Here is a 17,707-nt window from a genome sequence, read left to right on the forward strand (position 1 = left end):
TTAATCACGACTCTATTTTCCTGGTTAAATAAAAACTTAATAATACTACACAAATGTAAGATAAGCCCTGTGACGTGTTTCTTTGTAGGGAAAGCAATCTGAGTGTGAGAATACGAGTGAGCAGTGATTTTAAAAGTAATCGGTAAAATCTTACATTTTTAATCTTTCCAGCCAGTCAGTGGATCTAACCATCAGTCAACATTGATGTAGACTTCTGAAAGATGAGCTCAATCAGCAGTTATTGTCCTTTATTAGCAGCAGATAAATGGATAAAGTAATACGTGCTGATGAATTTCATGCCACCTGTGCCAGTCGCGGTGCTGCAAAGCTTTTATGTGAGGTTATTAGACTGGAAGACAGGGGAGTCAGGTGGCCTTAAACAGCTGCTGCAGGAGGGTGTTAAATTAAAGGAATTAATGATTAATTTATGAAGACTGCAGTTTGGTCTCCTGCAGTGACCTCTGGATATTCAAAGCGAGCAGCAGAAAGTTTGACCTGAGCTCCTCTTTGGATAAAAAAAACAAATAATAAAGAGTTCAAAGGTCTCAGAAAGAGAGCAGGGAACAGAGTGTTGTCCATGAGCCAATTTCATACCATTTAAACGGATTCAGTGCTCACTCAGGTAACATAAGCACAGTTTTATTAATGGACAGCCACGATTTGGTGAGTTTTGTTTTCATATTTTGCATTGAGCACTGATTTTTAACAAGTGGATGAATGAAACTCCCACTCGCTCTCACTCGCTCTGACAACCTTGGCCCTCTCTGCGCTGCATCCTGTTGTTTCCTGTGCGAGGTGACAGAGACGAGCGGATGCCGGGGAAAACACTCGCAGCTGTTTGCCTTCACGTTTCCCATCAGCACATTTTACCGCCGTCCCTCCAGGCTAATTGCACGCACACGGCAAGCACGACCGAGAGTTTTATTGGAGCAGCGGAAGACAGCAGCGGTTTTATCTGTTTGTGCTCTTCACGTCGCTACCGGCCCAAATGTTTTCATCTCCTTCTGCTAGGTGTGACGCAAACAGCAGTTGCTGTGACTTTTTATTTTTTCTGTTTGGTCCAGAAGTTTCTGGGCGGTGACACAATTTTTAGTTTTCTGCCTGTCGATGACGACAGCAGCAACGGGTTAAACAAAAACACTGTTTCGGCCATCATCAAGTTACAGCCTTTTCTACACACAGCCCTCTCTCGTCAAGCACTGAGATGTAATTGGATACATAAACATGATCTTAAGCAGCTGTTTTATTGACCAGGATTATTTTTAAAGGTTCTGTTTCTTCATCTATAACAAGCAACCAATCGCAGTGAAGTGCTCGTAGTGCAGGTGCGCGTCATCCTTCTATGCTTTGGTTTCAAACACAGTCTTCTTTTTAGGTAATGTTCAGATGTTTTATGCAGAAACATTTCTCTTTTAGCTTTTGTATTTGCTTCAAGGCTTTTGGCACAGCAAACCTTTATTTTCCTTCAATATAAAGGCGGGTCTTTAATGTAATCTTTCAGAAAGGCTCAGGAGGAAAAACAGAGGTGAAGCTGAAGTGTGACCAGGATGGACAAGATTAGGGATGAGTGAATCAGAGGGGACAGCTCAGAATGAGAGGTTTGGATATGTGCAGAGGAGGGACGAAGGATGTTAAAGATGGAGGTTCTAGGCAGGAGGGAGACCAAAAAGAAGATTCATGGATGTAGTGAAGGACTAGCAGAGGGTTGAAGTGACAGCAGAGGATGCTGGGAAAGGGTTGGGTGGAGGCAGATGGTCTGCTGTGGCAACTCATAAAGGGAGCAGCTGAAAGAAGAAATGTAACATTAACCTTTTTTTTTTCCTTTGAGGTTTTTTGTTCCCTTAGTTGATTTTTAAGTTGCTTGTCATGTTTTGGTTGCTGTAACACAGTAACTTAGCAACTAGGATTTATCTCTTATTCCCTGTTGGATATTGGTGTTATTAACAGCATATGCATGTAAGGGAAATCTGTGGGAGCCAGAAGTTTCAGTTTTTCTTCTACTTTTGTCATCACAGCACCTACTCAGCGTCAAAGTTGGCCACTGTGCAAACACAACCTCACAAAACAATCTACATGAGAAGTACCACTGGCATTTAAAACACCCCAACATGCAGGAAACAAGCTGTTAACAGGGAGATATCGCTAATGCTAATGTAAGCAGAATAATATTGTACTAGATGCCTGCTAAAATTAAACTTTTTTTTTTTCACCTGCTGTACTTGACGCACACATGGGACTAGAGGCACCTTTTAAAATTGTGCGTGTGGTTTGTGTCATATGTGTCATAGTCTTTAATAAATCAGGAGTTTTGGCTCCACCGTGCTGTCTGGAGGTCAAAGGTTAAAGCTTAGAGCCTGCAGGTTTTGACCTCTGAGACCCTTAATGACCAAAATCAGACTGTGGAGTTTGGTGATAGCATCAGAGAAGAGTTAGGAAAAATTACTCTGTGTGTGTGTGTGTGTGTGTGTGTGTGTGTGTGTGTGTGTGTGTGTGTGTGTGTGTGTGTGTGTGTAAACCCGGTTAATGGAGGATTACCCATAAAGAGAGGATCAGTGTGTATTAAACACACACTCTGGTGCATTAACGGTCCTCTCAGTGCGCTTCTCTGCTCACCTCAGAGCAAACGTCAGCTGACGGCTCTATATCCAACACAATTGGATGGAGACCAAATGCATCGTCATGGCAGCTGATCTGAAGTGTTTTCACTTCTGGTTCAGACCTCACCCAGTCCGCTTCCTGCTTTAGTCCTGCTTTCAGAGGTTTCTTTGGTCCAGGTGATTTTCTGAAAGCTTTTTTAAGATAAAAATAAAAAGTTGAAATGCTTCATTCGGTTTGATTAATAATAATAATAATAATAATAATAATAATAATAATGGATACTTTATTGATCCCCATGGGGAAATTACTTGTTTTTCTCTGCATTTGACCCATTCACTCAGTGAAGCAGTGGGCAGCCCACTAAGCAGGCGCCCGGGGAGCAGTGTGTAGGGACGGTACCTTGCTCAGGGGTACCTCAGGGTAGCCGTTAAGTGGATTCGAACCGCCGACCTTCCGATCATGGGGCGACCACTTTACCTACTGAGCTATCCCTGCTTAAAGGGGCCTCTATCTCCTGTTCAAGTAAGTTCGTATTAAACATGGTTTCATATGACGTATGATTAATGCCTGTGAGGTGAAAGTAGAGTTGGTGTATTTTCCAGGGAGAAAATAAAACGTTAATGTGTGAAAACGTCATTCTTAGGCAGGATGGGAGAGGAAGATGTGAGGTTATTTCAAAGCTGGGAGTGTGCATGACATGTTGCTGATGGCATCTGATTATGTTATATTGTGAATTGTCTTTTATAAAAACATGCCGGACAGGAAGTGCACGTCCATGGTAAAATTTACATGCAGCCCGGGGCGTCCATTGTCATAGGTTAGCAGTCATCAATTTGAATATAAGCTGATGATGCTCTATAGTGTCAGAGTCCACCTTTATATACTGGCCCACGGGCTGTTATCTCATTCAACATCTGGCCGAATATTCTTGTATTCAGGTGGCAAAATCAATAAGGAACAGCAATGCAGACACGGAGGAGGAGCTGACACATGCCCAGCAGAAGTTCACGACCTTTTCACTTATTGTTTTTATAATAGTAAAGATTTTCTCTGCTTTCTATATCTAAACTGTAAATTTAGCGTAGATATTTGCTCAGTCTTTCGACACACTTTTTTGTCACGGTTAGAGCTACAGCTCACTCCTCATTGATGCAGAATTCCAAAATAAAAGCTTGGTACCTTCCATGATAGAGGCTACGCTTGCTTCAGCTAAGTTGATGAACTTGTCCAGTGTGAGGTAACTGCAGTTGAAACCAAGATTCAAACCGTGAATCATGCAGGAGGAGTGCTTCTGCATGACAATAAAACAACTAAACATATAAAGCCATAAATGTGCAGAAATGTTCTTTTTTTAAATTGGTTTTATGTATTAAATCAATATTGATGTAGAGAGGAGCACTTTGTCTAATCTAATGATGCTTTGTCATGTTTAAAGAATGAATGTGCAACTGAAACCTGTTCTGCTGATTAAAGAAACAACATCAGGCCAGCTGAGTGACTGCAGCATCATCCTCCATGCCCTCTAGACACAATTTTATTTCCTCCTATTGGACAACGAGCTAAAGCAGAGCTCTTATAACACAATCCAAACCTACTTAGCTTCAACTTTAGAAAGTAATAACTGATCAGTAACAGTTATTTTGTCTTGTTTTTTTTTCCTTTAATCAGAGTTGAGTGGTTGACCATTGAAGAAAACAAATATCGCCTTCGATGGTCCAAAACCCTGCAGCTCTCCACCAGCACATAAAAGCATGACCACACATCACTCATACTAGAATCCTGTCAGTGTTACAACTGCTTTTAATATTTTATTGCTTGCTTTTAAGTCATTGCATGGGTTTCAGCCTCCTTACCTCTCTGCCCTTTTAACTTTAAGTGCTTCCACGGGAATGCTGAGGATGAGGTGCCCCTGGTTGTCCAAGGTTAGGGCCTCGGTGGTTGCAGCAACTGTATCGAGGAATAAACTGCCCCTGACTCCAGCAGACAAGTTTAAAAACAGTTTTTAAATGAAATTTTTTGACAGCAAGTACAAAGAGCCACAAAAGGATCAGGGTTGCAATGTTTTCGGAGGATGTGCCCATCACAAATAGGCCAGCATGAGCTGAGTTTCATCTCCTGTGAGAACTCAGACACCAAATAGTTTCTACAGCTTTTTGTTGTTGTTGTTGTTGTTGTTGTTGTTGTTTATCGTGTCCCTGATCAGACCGTCCTGTTCCCGTGTTTCTGACTGTCAGCATCTCTCTTTTTTTGAGAGGCAGTGTGTAGCCGCACGGCGAATGACTGCAGGGTATTAGTGACGAGACCTCAGCCATAATTCATGATGCACTTTGTGTGTGTGTGTGTGTGTGTGTCTGTGTGTGTGTGTGTGTGTGTGTGTGTGTTACATCTAACGTGATCCACGCAGCTTGTGCCTCGTCACCTGTTGGGTTGTTTCCTGCTGTCACAGCGGCCTGCAGGATCCACACTGCATGCTTTCTGCACGCTGCTAACATCCTGCTCAGCTCAGCAGGAAGCTGCTCCACCTGCTCCGTCTGCAGGCTGCAGAAGCTGCTGAACTCCAAATCCACTGCACACACACTTTATCACAAAAACACACACACCCTTCACAAAGCTGCAAGAGCACAAACTCTTCAAATTAGCTCCTTATTTCCTCACTAATCAAGTTACTTAGAAGATTTGAGATGGACTTTTATTCACCCGCGTGAATTATGATATAAATAAAAAGGAAAATTAAAAACACCATATATAGTGTGTATATAGTGTTTTAAATACACTATACAGGCAATTAGGAGAAACACCATGTACATCTTTACTTATTGCAGGACCAGCTGTGAGTGAAGTCTGGGTGCCGTTAAGTACAGTTTGTGCTCTCAAAAGCAGGAAAACCTCATGTATCAAAATGGCCAGCAGTGAGGTATATACGCTGTATGGTTAAGGAAATAAAACCTGCCAAACCACTGCCACGTTTCCTTTAAATGAAGTCTTTACTTATAGATGTCGTGTCGCAGAGAAGTTAATGTCATTATTTCTCAGGAATTGTGCAGAAAATAACAAAAAGGAAACGGAGAAAGTCGTGAGAGGTAGTGAGAAGTTCCATTTTTACATGTGTTGGTGTTTCTTTGTAACTTATATTGATTTCATACAAATGTATAGGCGTGTCTTTATTAAGCCAGTATGCATTTATTTAAACTTCAAACCTGGCAAAAAACTCATATCTTGCATGGTTGGAACAAGGTCCAAGTAGAGCTTCAACGTGCAACAAGAAATGGGAGTGAGACAAAACATTTTTTGAGCATGCAATGTATTGAAAACAACACTTAAACTGAAACAGGGTGTTTTACAGCTGATCAGAAGTTTAGGACCACATGTCCTTAAAAGGCAAAATCTGTGCAAAAAAATTTCATTTTCTCTCAGGTGGTCACACTGTCATGATGTTCTGATGGCAAAGGCAAATAAACGTTTCCTTTTTGAACATGGTCGGGTTGTTGAACCACATAAGCAGGGTCTCTCACAGCATGCTGTCACTGCTGAGGTGGGATTCGGTAAGACAGCCATTTGGAATTTCTTAAATGATCCCGAGGGTTATGGAACAAAAAAGTCAAGGAAACCCCCCCAAAATTTTTACCAGCACTGAGCTGGAGGATCCAATTGGCTGTCTGTCAAGACACTGGACAATCCTCGCCCCAAATTAAGGACGTTAGTGGTGCTGACTGCGGCCTAATAACTATCAGACGGCATCTGAGACTGAAGGGCTTCAAAAACAAAAAACGTCTTCAAAGGCCTCGTCTCCTTAACGCCACAGAACTGACTGTTTGGACTTTGCAAGAGAGCACCAAACATGGGACATTGAAAGGTGGAAGAAAGGTTTTTTGTTTGTTTTTTTTCCTCATGAGAAAAGTTTAACCTGGATGGTCCTGACAGTTTCCAACGTTACTGGCATGACAAGCAGATCCCACCTGAGATGTTTTCTATGCGCCACAGTGGAGGGGGCGCCATAATGGTCTGGGGTGCTTTTTCCTTCAGTGGAACAATGAAGGGACGTCATACGGCCACTGGCTATGTCCAGATGTTGCAGAGAGCATCCCTCATGTCTGAGAGCCCTTGTCTGAGTGGTAACGACTGGGTTTTTTTTAACAGGACAACGCTACAGTACACAGTGACTACAGGAGGAGGGACTTCTTCCAGGAGAATAACATCGCTCTTTTGGACCATCATGTTTGTTCTCCTGATCTAAATCCAGTTGAGAACCTTTGGGGATGGATGGCAAGGGTAGTTAAAAAAATGGACAACAGTTCCAGACAGTCTTCACAACTTGGAGAAATGTTCCCACTCGCTTCTTTGAAGCGCTTGCATTAAGCATGCCGCAACAAATTTTTGAAGTGATCAACAAAAACGGTGGAGCTACTCATTACTGAGTTCATGGTTGGAACTTTGATTTCTGCTTTGAAGGGTTTATGGGTTTTTTGGAGGTGTGTTCCTAAACTTCTGATCAGCTGTAAAACAGCCTGTTTCAGTTTAAGTGTTGTTTTCAATACATTGCATGCTCAAAAAATGTTTTGTCTCACTCCCATTTCTTCTTGTTGCATGCTGAAGCTCTACTTGGAACCTTGTTAAGATCCAACCATGCAAAATATGATTTGTTTGCCATTTTTCAGGTGGTCTAAAACTTTTGATCAGGACTGTATATCGGATGAAGGGTTTAGGAGTTTCATCTCCTTTACATGTGCCACCCTCTTTTTTAAATGGACCAAAGGTAATTGGACAGTTTACTCAAAGGCTATTTACTGGGCAGGTGTGGGCAATTCCTTCGTTATGTCATTATCACTTAAGCAGATAAAAGGTCTGGAGCTGATCTGAGGTGTGATGCTTGCATTTGGAAGATGTTGCTGTGAACAGACAACATGCTGTCAAAGGAACTCTCCATGCAGGTGAAACAAGCCATCCTTAATATGCAAAAACAGGAAAAAAAAACAAAAACACTCCTTTTCCACTCCTGCTATTGTAGCAGGAGTGGCAAAATCTACAGTTTGGTGCATCCCGAGAAAGAAAGAAAGCACTAATGAACTCAGAAATACAAATAGACCTGGACGCCCACCAAGGACAGCAGTGGTGGCAGAATCATTTCCACAGTAAAGAGACAAACCTCATCACGACAGCGGTGTGGTGTTAATGTGTTCAAGACTTCAGGCTGTCATTAGCAGCAGAGGGATTTCAACCAAGTATTAAAAATTAATATTTTGTTTTCAGTTAGTTAGGGTGTCCAGTTACTTTGAGCCCGTGAAATGAAGAGATAGTGTTTAAAAAAAACAAAAAAAACCGCTTTAGTTTCTCACATTTTTATGTATTTGAATCGCTTTCTTCAACCCACTGAATTAAAGCTGAAAGTCTGCACTTCAGACTGAGTTGTTTCATTCAAAATTAATTGAAGTAATGTACATAACCAAAATTAGAAAAAAAAAGTTGTCTCTGTCCAAATATTTAAGTTAAGTTTACTGCTAAAACCAGGATTTTTATTTATTCATTCATCGCTTGTCTTAGGCACCATCTGAATGATAAGTGGAGTAACAGGCCAAACAGGCCTAGTTCCAGCTCCTAATTTTCATTCTTGGACTCTACTAGGGTAGCTTTGCATGATTCACGCTTCAGAATAATTCCTATTTATCTAATATGGGTCTGAAATGAGCCCCTTTCAGCCAGTTTTATTCTGATTAGCAGGTGGGTGGGACTTCTGTACCTAAGATGACCAATCAGAAAGGAGTTCATGGTCCCACAAATGTCTCTTTGCGTACATGTTACCGTTTATCCAACAAGCAGAGAGAAGTTATAACCCACGCAGTTCTCAAAAGTCCAGACTGTGCATTGCTGGAAGCAGATGACGTATGCGTCTGCCTGATGCTGATTGGTTGACAAGGGGGCCTGAATAACGGTCACCAGGCGTGAAAGAAGCATGAAACGAATTTCTCCATTGACTGCGGAGCTCTCTGCAGGTAAACAGGTCATCCCCTGCTGAGCCATAAATTCCACCTTTAAGAGATCCGGTCCCACTGACATCCAGAGCTAAGTAGAAAAAACCGTCTGAAACCTAGCATTCAGGGCAGCTTGAAGCCTGAGATATTGTATTTTTAAACTTTCAGACTGTATTTTGATGTATTTTCAAATGTTCTTTAATTATGATGGTGGTGATCAAATGCACATTAATGTAAATATGCACTATTTAGTCCATTTTCCTTATATGGACTAAATGCTCAAATAACAAGTATTGAGAGAAAGTTTTACGAAAGATTATTGGCCTGTCCCCCCTTGCAGAGGCATTGTGCCTCAAGCAAAGCAGCACCGACTCAAACATTAGATTCTCTCTGGGGTTTTTTTTTGGTCTGGGAACTAAACAGAGAAGCAGCTTTGCATTAGACATGGACAGTGACCCAAACGTGGAGCTGTCACCACAACATTTGTAAACTTCCTGTTAAAAGAGAAAAAGGAGCTGTAGCTGCTGAGGAATCTTCATGCTTTTCAGCAGAAAATCTAATTCTTGATTTAATTCTACCTATTTCAGCTGCTGTGGGCTTCTGGTAGTTTCCCAGTGTGGCGTTTCTGTGAATTTGTTTCATCACTTGTTATCTGTTCCTCATACGGAAAGGTTAAGTAATCTTTGACTTTGGAAAGAAGCCGGACCACGACAGGCGATGAGGTCATGATTTTAACAAAAAAAACTTCCATCTAAGTGGAAAAATTGTTGCAGTGAGAATAAACTGATGATAGTTCACTGAAAGGGGTCAAAGGTCAGCAGGCTAGAGCAGCTCTTTTACAGATAGTTCAGCGCGGCTGTAAAACAAATAGAGCACAGAAACTTTGCAATTCAAATAAAAGACGTAAATGTTGGTGTTCTTCTTCCTAATACACTTTAAATTTATATTCAAGGACTAAAATCATATTTACTGATTATCTGGGTTTCCTGCACCAGTTTTAAAGTTCATTCTCTTTTAAACAAAACCTTCTTAGGTGCTTTATTCACTGATGATCTCCTGTTTTGCATGCTAGTGCTCAGAATGGCACAAAATATAAAGACACTAACTACTATCAGTGTATCCCCACACATACACATTACCCAAGTATATTACAAGGCTCATTTTAAATTTGTTATTTTTAAAAATCGGTCTTATTTTTGAAAGACCAGTTGCTGCTAACTGTTCCAAACACTGAGTCAGAACTTTTTGAAAAAAATCCCACAAACGAGACAGGAAGTGGCCCGCCTGAGTGTAAAAAGTGCTTTATTACATGTGTTTATGTCTAAGAGTCGCTATCCATTTATCTCTTTCATCGCACAGATTATGATGAATGAGTCCTCCTCTTCAGTCATACTTGATGGGTTTTCCCCTCGGGCTATAATTTTAAAAACCTACCGCGGGATAAAAGCCGCAGCAGGCGGCAGTGGTGTAATATGTTAGATTGCTTTATTTTGAAAGCTAGCTAGTTCCTAGTTGGAAACGAGTTACCACTAAAAGCTGCCCTAAAGGCTCTGTGTAAAGTGAAGCCATTAAGCTAATCTAGCAATATTTCTTGGCCAACAGGGGGCGCCTGCTCTGGTTTAAAAAGACATGAGAGGAAAATGACCTTACTTTTTACTGAGATCAAAAATAAAGTGACCACTTTCCTGATGGCTGCAAGGTCTCGGTCACTAATTTTAAGTCTTATTGAATAAAACGTTTACCTTCTCAGTTTTGGCACTTGGAAAGACAGTAAAGCAGGGTAGGCTGTAGTGTCACTACAGTATAAACTGTAATGTCCTTCAGTGTCACTGTTAGATCCACTCTTATTCACGATGCCTGGTTTCAAAAGCTAAGTTGGTGATACCTGAAATCCTCAGACTGATTCTTAAAAAAAAAGCACCAGTGGGTGAAATCCTAAAATTATTTGTTAACTAATCAATCAGCACTCCACCCTATTGAGTAACTGTGCTCACCTCATGCAAGTGAAAAATTAAAAATGGCATATCCAGCATACATAAAACCAAAATTGAGGCTTCAAAACTGCTGTTCAAACTAATGGGTAATGTCACAGTGGATGTGTCCGTCTTTTATATACAGTCTGTATTCGGCTGTATGTTGTAGCGATCAGCAGAAGGGGAAGCTGGGGGGGGGGGGGGGGGGGGGGGGCATGTGGTCTGTAACTCAACCACCACACCACAGGAGTCAGGTGAACATGTAAAACCACCATGAGGCTACGACTGTGCCTGACTGATTTTTATGAGTGTTGCATGAATGTATCGCTTTCTGTTTTTCTTTGTTTAATTTTCTGGATAATTGTTCTTTCAAACTGTAGCCCGGTGTTTTGGAATGATCAGTTTTCTCTGTGAGGGCACAAATGCAGTCACCTAGAGTCCCTAAAACATTTGAATAGCGCAGCACGTTTAACACTACCCGTGTGTCTGTGTCGTTTCTTTCATTAACCTTTTGCAGCTCGGACGTGAACTCTGAGCAATAACACCTCCCCTTTTCCCTCCTCAGTTTCCTGAATGTGGATTTTTTGGGATGTACGACAAGATCCTGCTCTTCCGTCACGACCTGAGCTCGGACAACATCCTGCAGCGTCTGATCTCCGCTGAGGAGATCCAGGAGGGCGACCTGATCGAGGTGGTGCTCTCTGGTAAGGAATGAATAATTTTAGTCCGTTTTCTTTTTTTTCCCTCAGCAGGTGGATATAATGTTCGAATTGATAAAAAACATTTATCAAACATGCAAAACTCCGAGTAGTGATGGAATCAAGTGTGCATACATAGCCAGAAATGCTGCAGCCCTACCCATCCACAACCCATCACTCCAATCCTGCCCCGTCGGAGTTTAAATGTAGCTGATCTGGTGTAACTGATCACCCCGTGCCAGCCAGTTTGCGGCCTTGCAGGGAGTTTATGCTAAATGTCGTCACAGCTGCAGGCCCATGGTGCACTTGTGGTGGTGTTTCGACTCGTCATACACCTCCTGATTTCTTTAACCTGACACATGTAGCAGTGTCTACATGATGCATCAATGCACGAGGATGGAGATGCTGAGATGGCACAGAGCAAGATCGCTGCAGCATTTGAACGAAATGCCGAAAACGTGCGTGACTGCTTTGTTTCCTGTTTCAACTTCTTCTTCTCCTGTTTTCAGTTCTGAAATGGTGTAATTTTTCTACTTGGAGTGTTTAGAAACAGACTGAGATAGAGTCCAGCTTTTATTGTCCCGTTAGTGCTTTTATTAGTGTTTCTATTTAGACTGAATGCCCCTTTTCTTGTTCTCTTGAGTGTACCTTAGGTTTCTCTTTTTTCTGAATTTCATGCTTGAGCATGTCCTGTATAAATAACATTCTTTCACATTTTTGTCAATAATCATTGTATGTCCTCCTCTGGTAGCTGCTGAGTCTTTCCCAGTTTTTAAGTTCTTTATTTTCAGACAAGTAGATGATGTCCCTGAGATCTTAGCCTGCTACAGCTTAGAAAGATGCACAGACATTAATGAGATAAGCATGAGTAAAGAAAGAAAGCATGCTGCAGAAACAGAAGACACACTTACAACTGCATGTTGTCGTTTTTTGTGGGATTTCTTTTTTTGGATTTTCTATAAATCATGGTTTAATATTTGGGAGCTCAGGACCATTTAAGGTATGAACAAGAATCAAAAATGATTCCAGCTAATAATAAATAGATTAACTTTAAAATCAGCAGTAAGAATAAAATAATTGTTTAAAATGTATCTTAATGAAAAACACGGTCGTTTATTAAATGAATCAAATTTGCCTAACCGTGTATTTGGTTTCACACTGAAGTCAAAGGTAAGTTTTAAACATTTAAATTGTATCTTTATTATGTATTTTCGCATCAGTTTCGTATCCTCCGGGTAAAATGAGGCTGGCACAGATCTCGTTTCCTCTCCACCAGCGCCGCCTCCCTGGGTCACCCCCGTTCGCTCTAAACATAATATTGTGCATAGGATTGTCACTTCCTGAAATGTGGCAACATGTTGGGCTGTGAAAACTAAAACTGACACCTTTACAGCCGAACACCCAGACGCAGAGCCGCGCCAGGTTTAAATTACACAGGAGGGTGAAAACGTATCGCAACCGCACAGGGTGCAAACCCACGACCACTTCCTCCTCCTCCTCGTGCACCTCTCGCTGCTACTGCTGCAAAACCCTGCAGAGCTCAGCTGGTTTATTTCACTGTTACCATTCGAGCTGCTACCAGAGCGCCAAGCGATCAAGATGAAACCGGCTCTAGTGTGATTCTTGCTGCTCGGTTGAGTTGTTTTCCAGCTTTTATACACACAAGCAGCACAAAATGGTCTGTGTGGTTGTGTATATATGTAGTACATACACATTACATTTAAAGTAGAGGAAACATTTTCAAAAAATGCAATAATTAAAGGTTGAAAATGCAAAGAACACATCCAATAACAAGATGTTTTTATGTGTTAGCTTGAAAAGTTCATCCTCATTTAAACACTTTTCTCTTTACTTGCATATTTTAAATCCTGTGTAACTTCAGCTAATACTTCAGGGTACAACTAACACGTGAGGCTTTCTACTTTTGTAACCCCTGAAAGACGTGCCAGACATTGACGTTTAGTGTATGTGTGATCATTTCTAGCGATAAATTCATTTGTCAGATTGTAATTCTGATACGCTCACGCTCAGAGCCCGAGCATCATCATTTTGGGGGACCATCTCCTGGCGCGGGTGGAAAGCTTCCCACAGAGACAGTCATAGTCTGACTGCGTGTGTGTTTCTGTTTCAGCTCTCGCCACAGAGGAGGACTTCCAGATCCGACCTCACACTCTGTACGTTCACTCCTACAAGGCACCGGCCTTCTGCGATGACTGTGGGGAGATGCTGTGGGGGCTCGTCAGACAGGGACTCAAATGTGAAGGTGAGGAAGCACTCAGGAAGCTTCTAGGCTGCTGACATGTCCGTTTCCGCTCAGAGAACCCCGAAATCTTAGTCCCGGGAACTGTTTTTCTAACACAGTGGCTAGAAGTTTTGTCCAAGGAACTTTACATCCCAGGTATTTTTATTCCGGGAGCATTTAGTCCCAGGAATTTCTTTTCAAGGAAGGGGTTAGTCCCACAGCTCTAACTCTCAGAACTTTTCCTCTGATATGCTGTGATGTACTTTGTCCCCTTAGAGTCTTTGACTATTTTTCTGTGTGCTGTGGCAGAAGACTCAAAGACCCAATAAATATAAAAAAGCTGTTATTTAAATGCTTAATGGAAGTGGGCAAAAATAAATTTTTAAAAAGAGTTCAGTCTGCATTTTAGGCTCGCCGTCTCCCGCCGGAAGGCAAGAGCTCATACTCGAGATGGAGGATGTGCGAGGGGTCCGATAGAGCTCTCCGTGCCAGGAAATTTTATTCCCAGAAACGCTTTTCAAGGAAGGGTGGTCGGAACAGTCCCACAAAACATTTTCTAATGGAAGGAAGAGACAGGTGGGCTTACAGACGGAGGAGCTGAATAAAACAAAACAGGCACTGCACCAAGGCTCCCTATAAAATAAACAGGATTATTTTGAACTATGAAACATGCAAAGCCGCTCTAGTAGAGCCAGAGATGAGTTTTTGGAGATGAATTCACACAAAAAATTGCCCCAAAAATGACCACAAAACAAATATATTTGTGCAGTTGCCAAACCCTAAGTAACAGAGAAGCAAATACGTAGAAAATATAGATGCTGTCCTAGTGTTTGAATTCACAGTTCTTGGCTTACATTTAAGTCTCATTTTCTCAATTTTCAGCAAAAAATTGTTGTTAGCAAAAATTTCATGGCTGTGCCGGCTGCATGTTCAAAGTGAGTGTTGGACCCTGCCAGGGATCTGGTTTGGTGTTTGAGTTGGGGTTTGGTGAAGCGAGCAGTATGAGAGTCAGCACATTAAAGGTTGTGGTTCTCTGCCACCACTCTTGGGTTGAGGTACAGTTTTAGCCCCGAGTGAGGGAGTTAGGGGAGGGAGCGAGGTCGTTGTGGCACTGGCAGCAGTGTGGCCGCTGTCCCGAACTGCTTTTACCCTCACCTGGTCATGAGCTCTGGTTAGTGACTGAACAAATGATTGGCAAATGCCTGCATCCAAAATGAGCTTCTGTGAGTGGGTGGGCTGAGCCGGGCTCAGTGGGTGAGGGGCTCAGTCCTCTGGATGGAGCTCAGAATAGAGCCATTGCACTCTTGTGCCAAAAAGCCAGCTCGGGTGATCTGGGTGTGTGGGAAGACCCAGAGTTACAGATCCAGGTCTCACTGGAGAGATGATGGGAACACCTTGGGTTAGTCTCCCAGGAGGAACTGGAAAATTTTGGAAAAAGTTTTGGAATATCTCGCTTGGCCTGCTAAGAGCAGTCTAACGATCATGAGCATAAAGTCTCAGATTTAGTCATCAGAAATCCTTTTCAGGATGTGTGTGCATTAAAATAGGCTCCTCACTATTTAAACATTAAGATGGGAAGTGATGTCAGTGATTCAGCAGGGATGTAATAGAGGTCCGGCAGGCTGCATGCTATTCCCTCTGAGTGACCGATAACTGGACCTTCAAACCTATAAAACTCGACTGTTTAAACCTCCATCAGAGTTCACAGTGATGTCATGTTTGCTTTAACACGTCTCATAAACTTTTATTTTCCCTGAGGTAACACGTGGTGGCTTCTCGGGTTTCCACCATGTCCACGCTGACCAAATCATCACCTCGAGGGGAAAAAAAAGAAAGAAAGAGGCATACACACACTCGGATATTCACACTGGTTTTTAGACCTGATTTTAAAGCTGCAGCGGCTCGTCGACTTCCTGCAGTCATTTTTCAGACAGTCTTGTCTTTAACGTTTTGATCTCGGCGCTCTGTTGTGATGCCGAGCAGAGAGACACCCGAGCAGCTGATGTTTGGCTTCCGCTTGTACGTTTGAAATGGTTAAAAATGAAAAGTTCCCAAACCTGAAGCGACAGAAAAAAAATAGAAAAACAACCTTGATGGAAGAAAATTTTAGCTTTTTTTTTCCTGCACTTTTAAGCTTCAGATGTTGTAAACAGCTTTCTGAACCACATCCTGGACTCAATAAATTCTGTGTTTTTAAACAGATAATTTGGCTATGAGAAGATTGTTGGGCATAAATGAACCTTTAGAAGAGTAAATTAATACTTTGACACATTTTAATGCATTTATCTGATAAATAATGGGCCTTACTTTGGCCTTACTCGTACAGACAGATTGTTCATGAAGTCTGTGCTCCAGTTGTGAGCAGGCATCTGAATTCAATACAGCTTGTTGACCAGACGTGCTATAAAGTTGGTACTTAGTGCTGTCGTCGCATGACCCTACACTGGTTAATTTGAACCGTATCCATATTTCATATAAGCCAGTGATGTTGAGTAACCTGGTTTTGCATAGAAAATGGACAGAAAGGACTTAAAAGCCCGGCCCTGTCTGAAGGGTTAAAATTTCCTTGGTAAGAAAAATAAAAGGTTCATGCTCTGCTTTGGCCCTGCCGTGTTTTATCAAGAATCTGCATTCCTGAGATTTAGTCTCGGCACATTTTAGCCACAAAAGCTACAAAATGACCCTCCTGCAGCACAAGACCAGAGATTTATGTTCAATTCAATTTTCAATTTAATTTTATTTACACAGCGCCAAATCACAACAACAGTCGCCTCAAAGTGCTTTATATTGTAAGGTAGACCCTACAATAATACATACAGAGAAAAACCCAACAATCATACGACTCCCTATGAGCAAGTACTTTGGCAACAGTGGGAAGGGAAAAACTCCCTTTTAACAGGAAGCAACCTCCAGCAGGACCAGGCTCAGGGAGGGGCGGCCATCTGCCGCGACTGGTTGGGGAGAGAGAAGGAAGACAGGATAAAAAACATGTTGTGGAAGAGAGCCAGAGATTCAAAGCAGCTGAACATGGAAGCAAAGCTGCTGATTCACAGGTTTATCTGTGTTTCTACTCTCATCTGTGGTTGTGAAACCAAAAGAATGAAATCATAGATATGAATGATAGATATGATCTTTCTCGATTGTTGTTGGGACTCTGGCTTAGAGAGAGGGTGAGACTAGGATGCCTCCCGGGGAGGGCCTTGGTCTCATCCTGGAAGAGCTGGAGGTACTGGGGGTGTCTCCCAAAGGCCGTGGGTCGGACTTGGTTCCTTTATTAACTTCGGGATCAGAACTTCAGTTGAACTGTGAATCTTAATGATGATTAATAATGATTCCTCTCCTGTGCAGGATGTGGACAGAACTACCACAAGCGGTGTGCGTTCAAGATCCCCAACAACTGCAGCGGCGTGAGGAAGAGGCGACTGTCAAACGTCTCCCTGCCAGGCGCCACCTTGTCTGTCGCTCGTCCACCTTCCACTGACTTCAGCCCGGCTCTGCAGGAGGAGGTGGGTCTGCTGCGCTCGCATGAAATCACTCATTAGTCGTATTCATTTTAGTTGGTTTTTTGGTTGTTGTTTTTTTTTTTGAATGAGTTAAAATGTATGCACAGACTTCCCTTGCAGTTGTGCAGCCCCAGTACACACACACATACACACACACATGCACTTTCTGTCTGATGGCTCGAGGCAAACCGCTTGATTTTTCCATCCGGTTCAAGCCAACAAGCAGAGAGAGTCACAGTCAGATTCTCACAGGCTGAGCAAGCACACAGATCAGAGGGGGACCCGAGCACAGTCAGACCCATATACGTATCTGACCTGAGTGGACCCGAGCAGCATGTTGTGCAATCAGTTAGTCTGATTGATTAACAAGCAGCCAAGCTAGATTTTACAGATCCCAGAAGGAAACTGTTCCTTTAAGAGACCCGATGTGTGATCACGCTCGGGCAGCAGATCCTAAAGAAGTCTCACTTTCTTCATGGACATTTCAGATAATTTGGACTTTGTTAGGAGGTCTAGAGGTCCATGCACATATGGTGAATCAGTGAAGTGAGAAGGTGGATTATCCAACTGTTCTGTACTAATTCAGGCCCATTGTGTCACATGCTTCCTGCTCCTGCCGGGACAGTGCCCTGCAAGCTGCATGCTGTACAAGGACAGTCATTGTTCTTGTTCTCGTGGATGGAAAAGAGTTTGTCTGTACGCCGCTTTCACGATGAGTGAGCAAATC

General features: G+C 42.3%; 1 protein-coding gene across 4 annotated transcripts in view; it reads left to right on the plus strand.

The window, feature by feature from the left end:
• Positions 1 to 17,707, plus strand: part of LOC308397158 (serine/threonine-protein kinase D3-like) — a 54,624-nt gene that overhangs the window by 21,358 nt on the left and 15,559 nt on the right. For all 4 annotated transcript variants that reach the window (XM_080882935.1, XM_080882937.1, XM_080882936.1 and 1 more), the window contains exons 3-5: positions 11,103 to 11,241; positions 13,367 to 13,498; positions 16,826 to 16,983. In XM_080882935.1, coding sequence (XP_080739061.1) covers positions 11,103 to 11,241; positions 13,367 to 13,498; positions 16,826 to 16,983 — 429 coding nt within the window. The remainder of the gene's footprint in view (positions 1 to 11,102; positions 11,242 to 13,366; positions 13,499 to 16,825; positions 16,984 to 17,707) is intronic.

Source organism: Rhamphochromis sp. 'chilingali', assembly GCF_963969265.1.
Source record: "Rhamphochromis sp. 'chilingali' genome assembly, chromosome: 5".
In the NCBI taxonomy this organism is placed as follows: Eukaryota; Metazoa; Chordata; class Actinopteri; order Cichliformes; family Cichlidae; genus Rhamphochromis; species Rhamphochromis sp. 'chilingali'.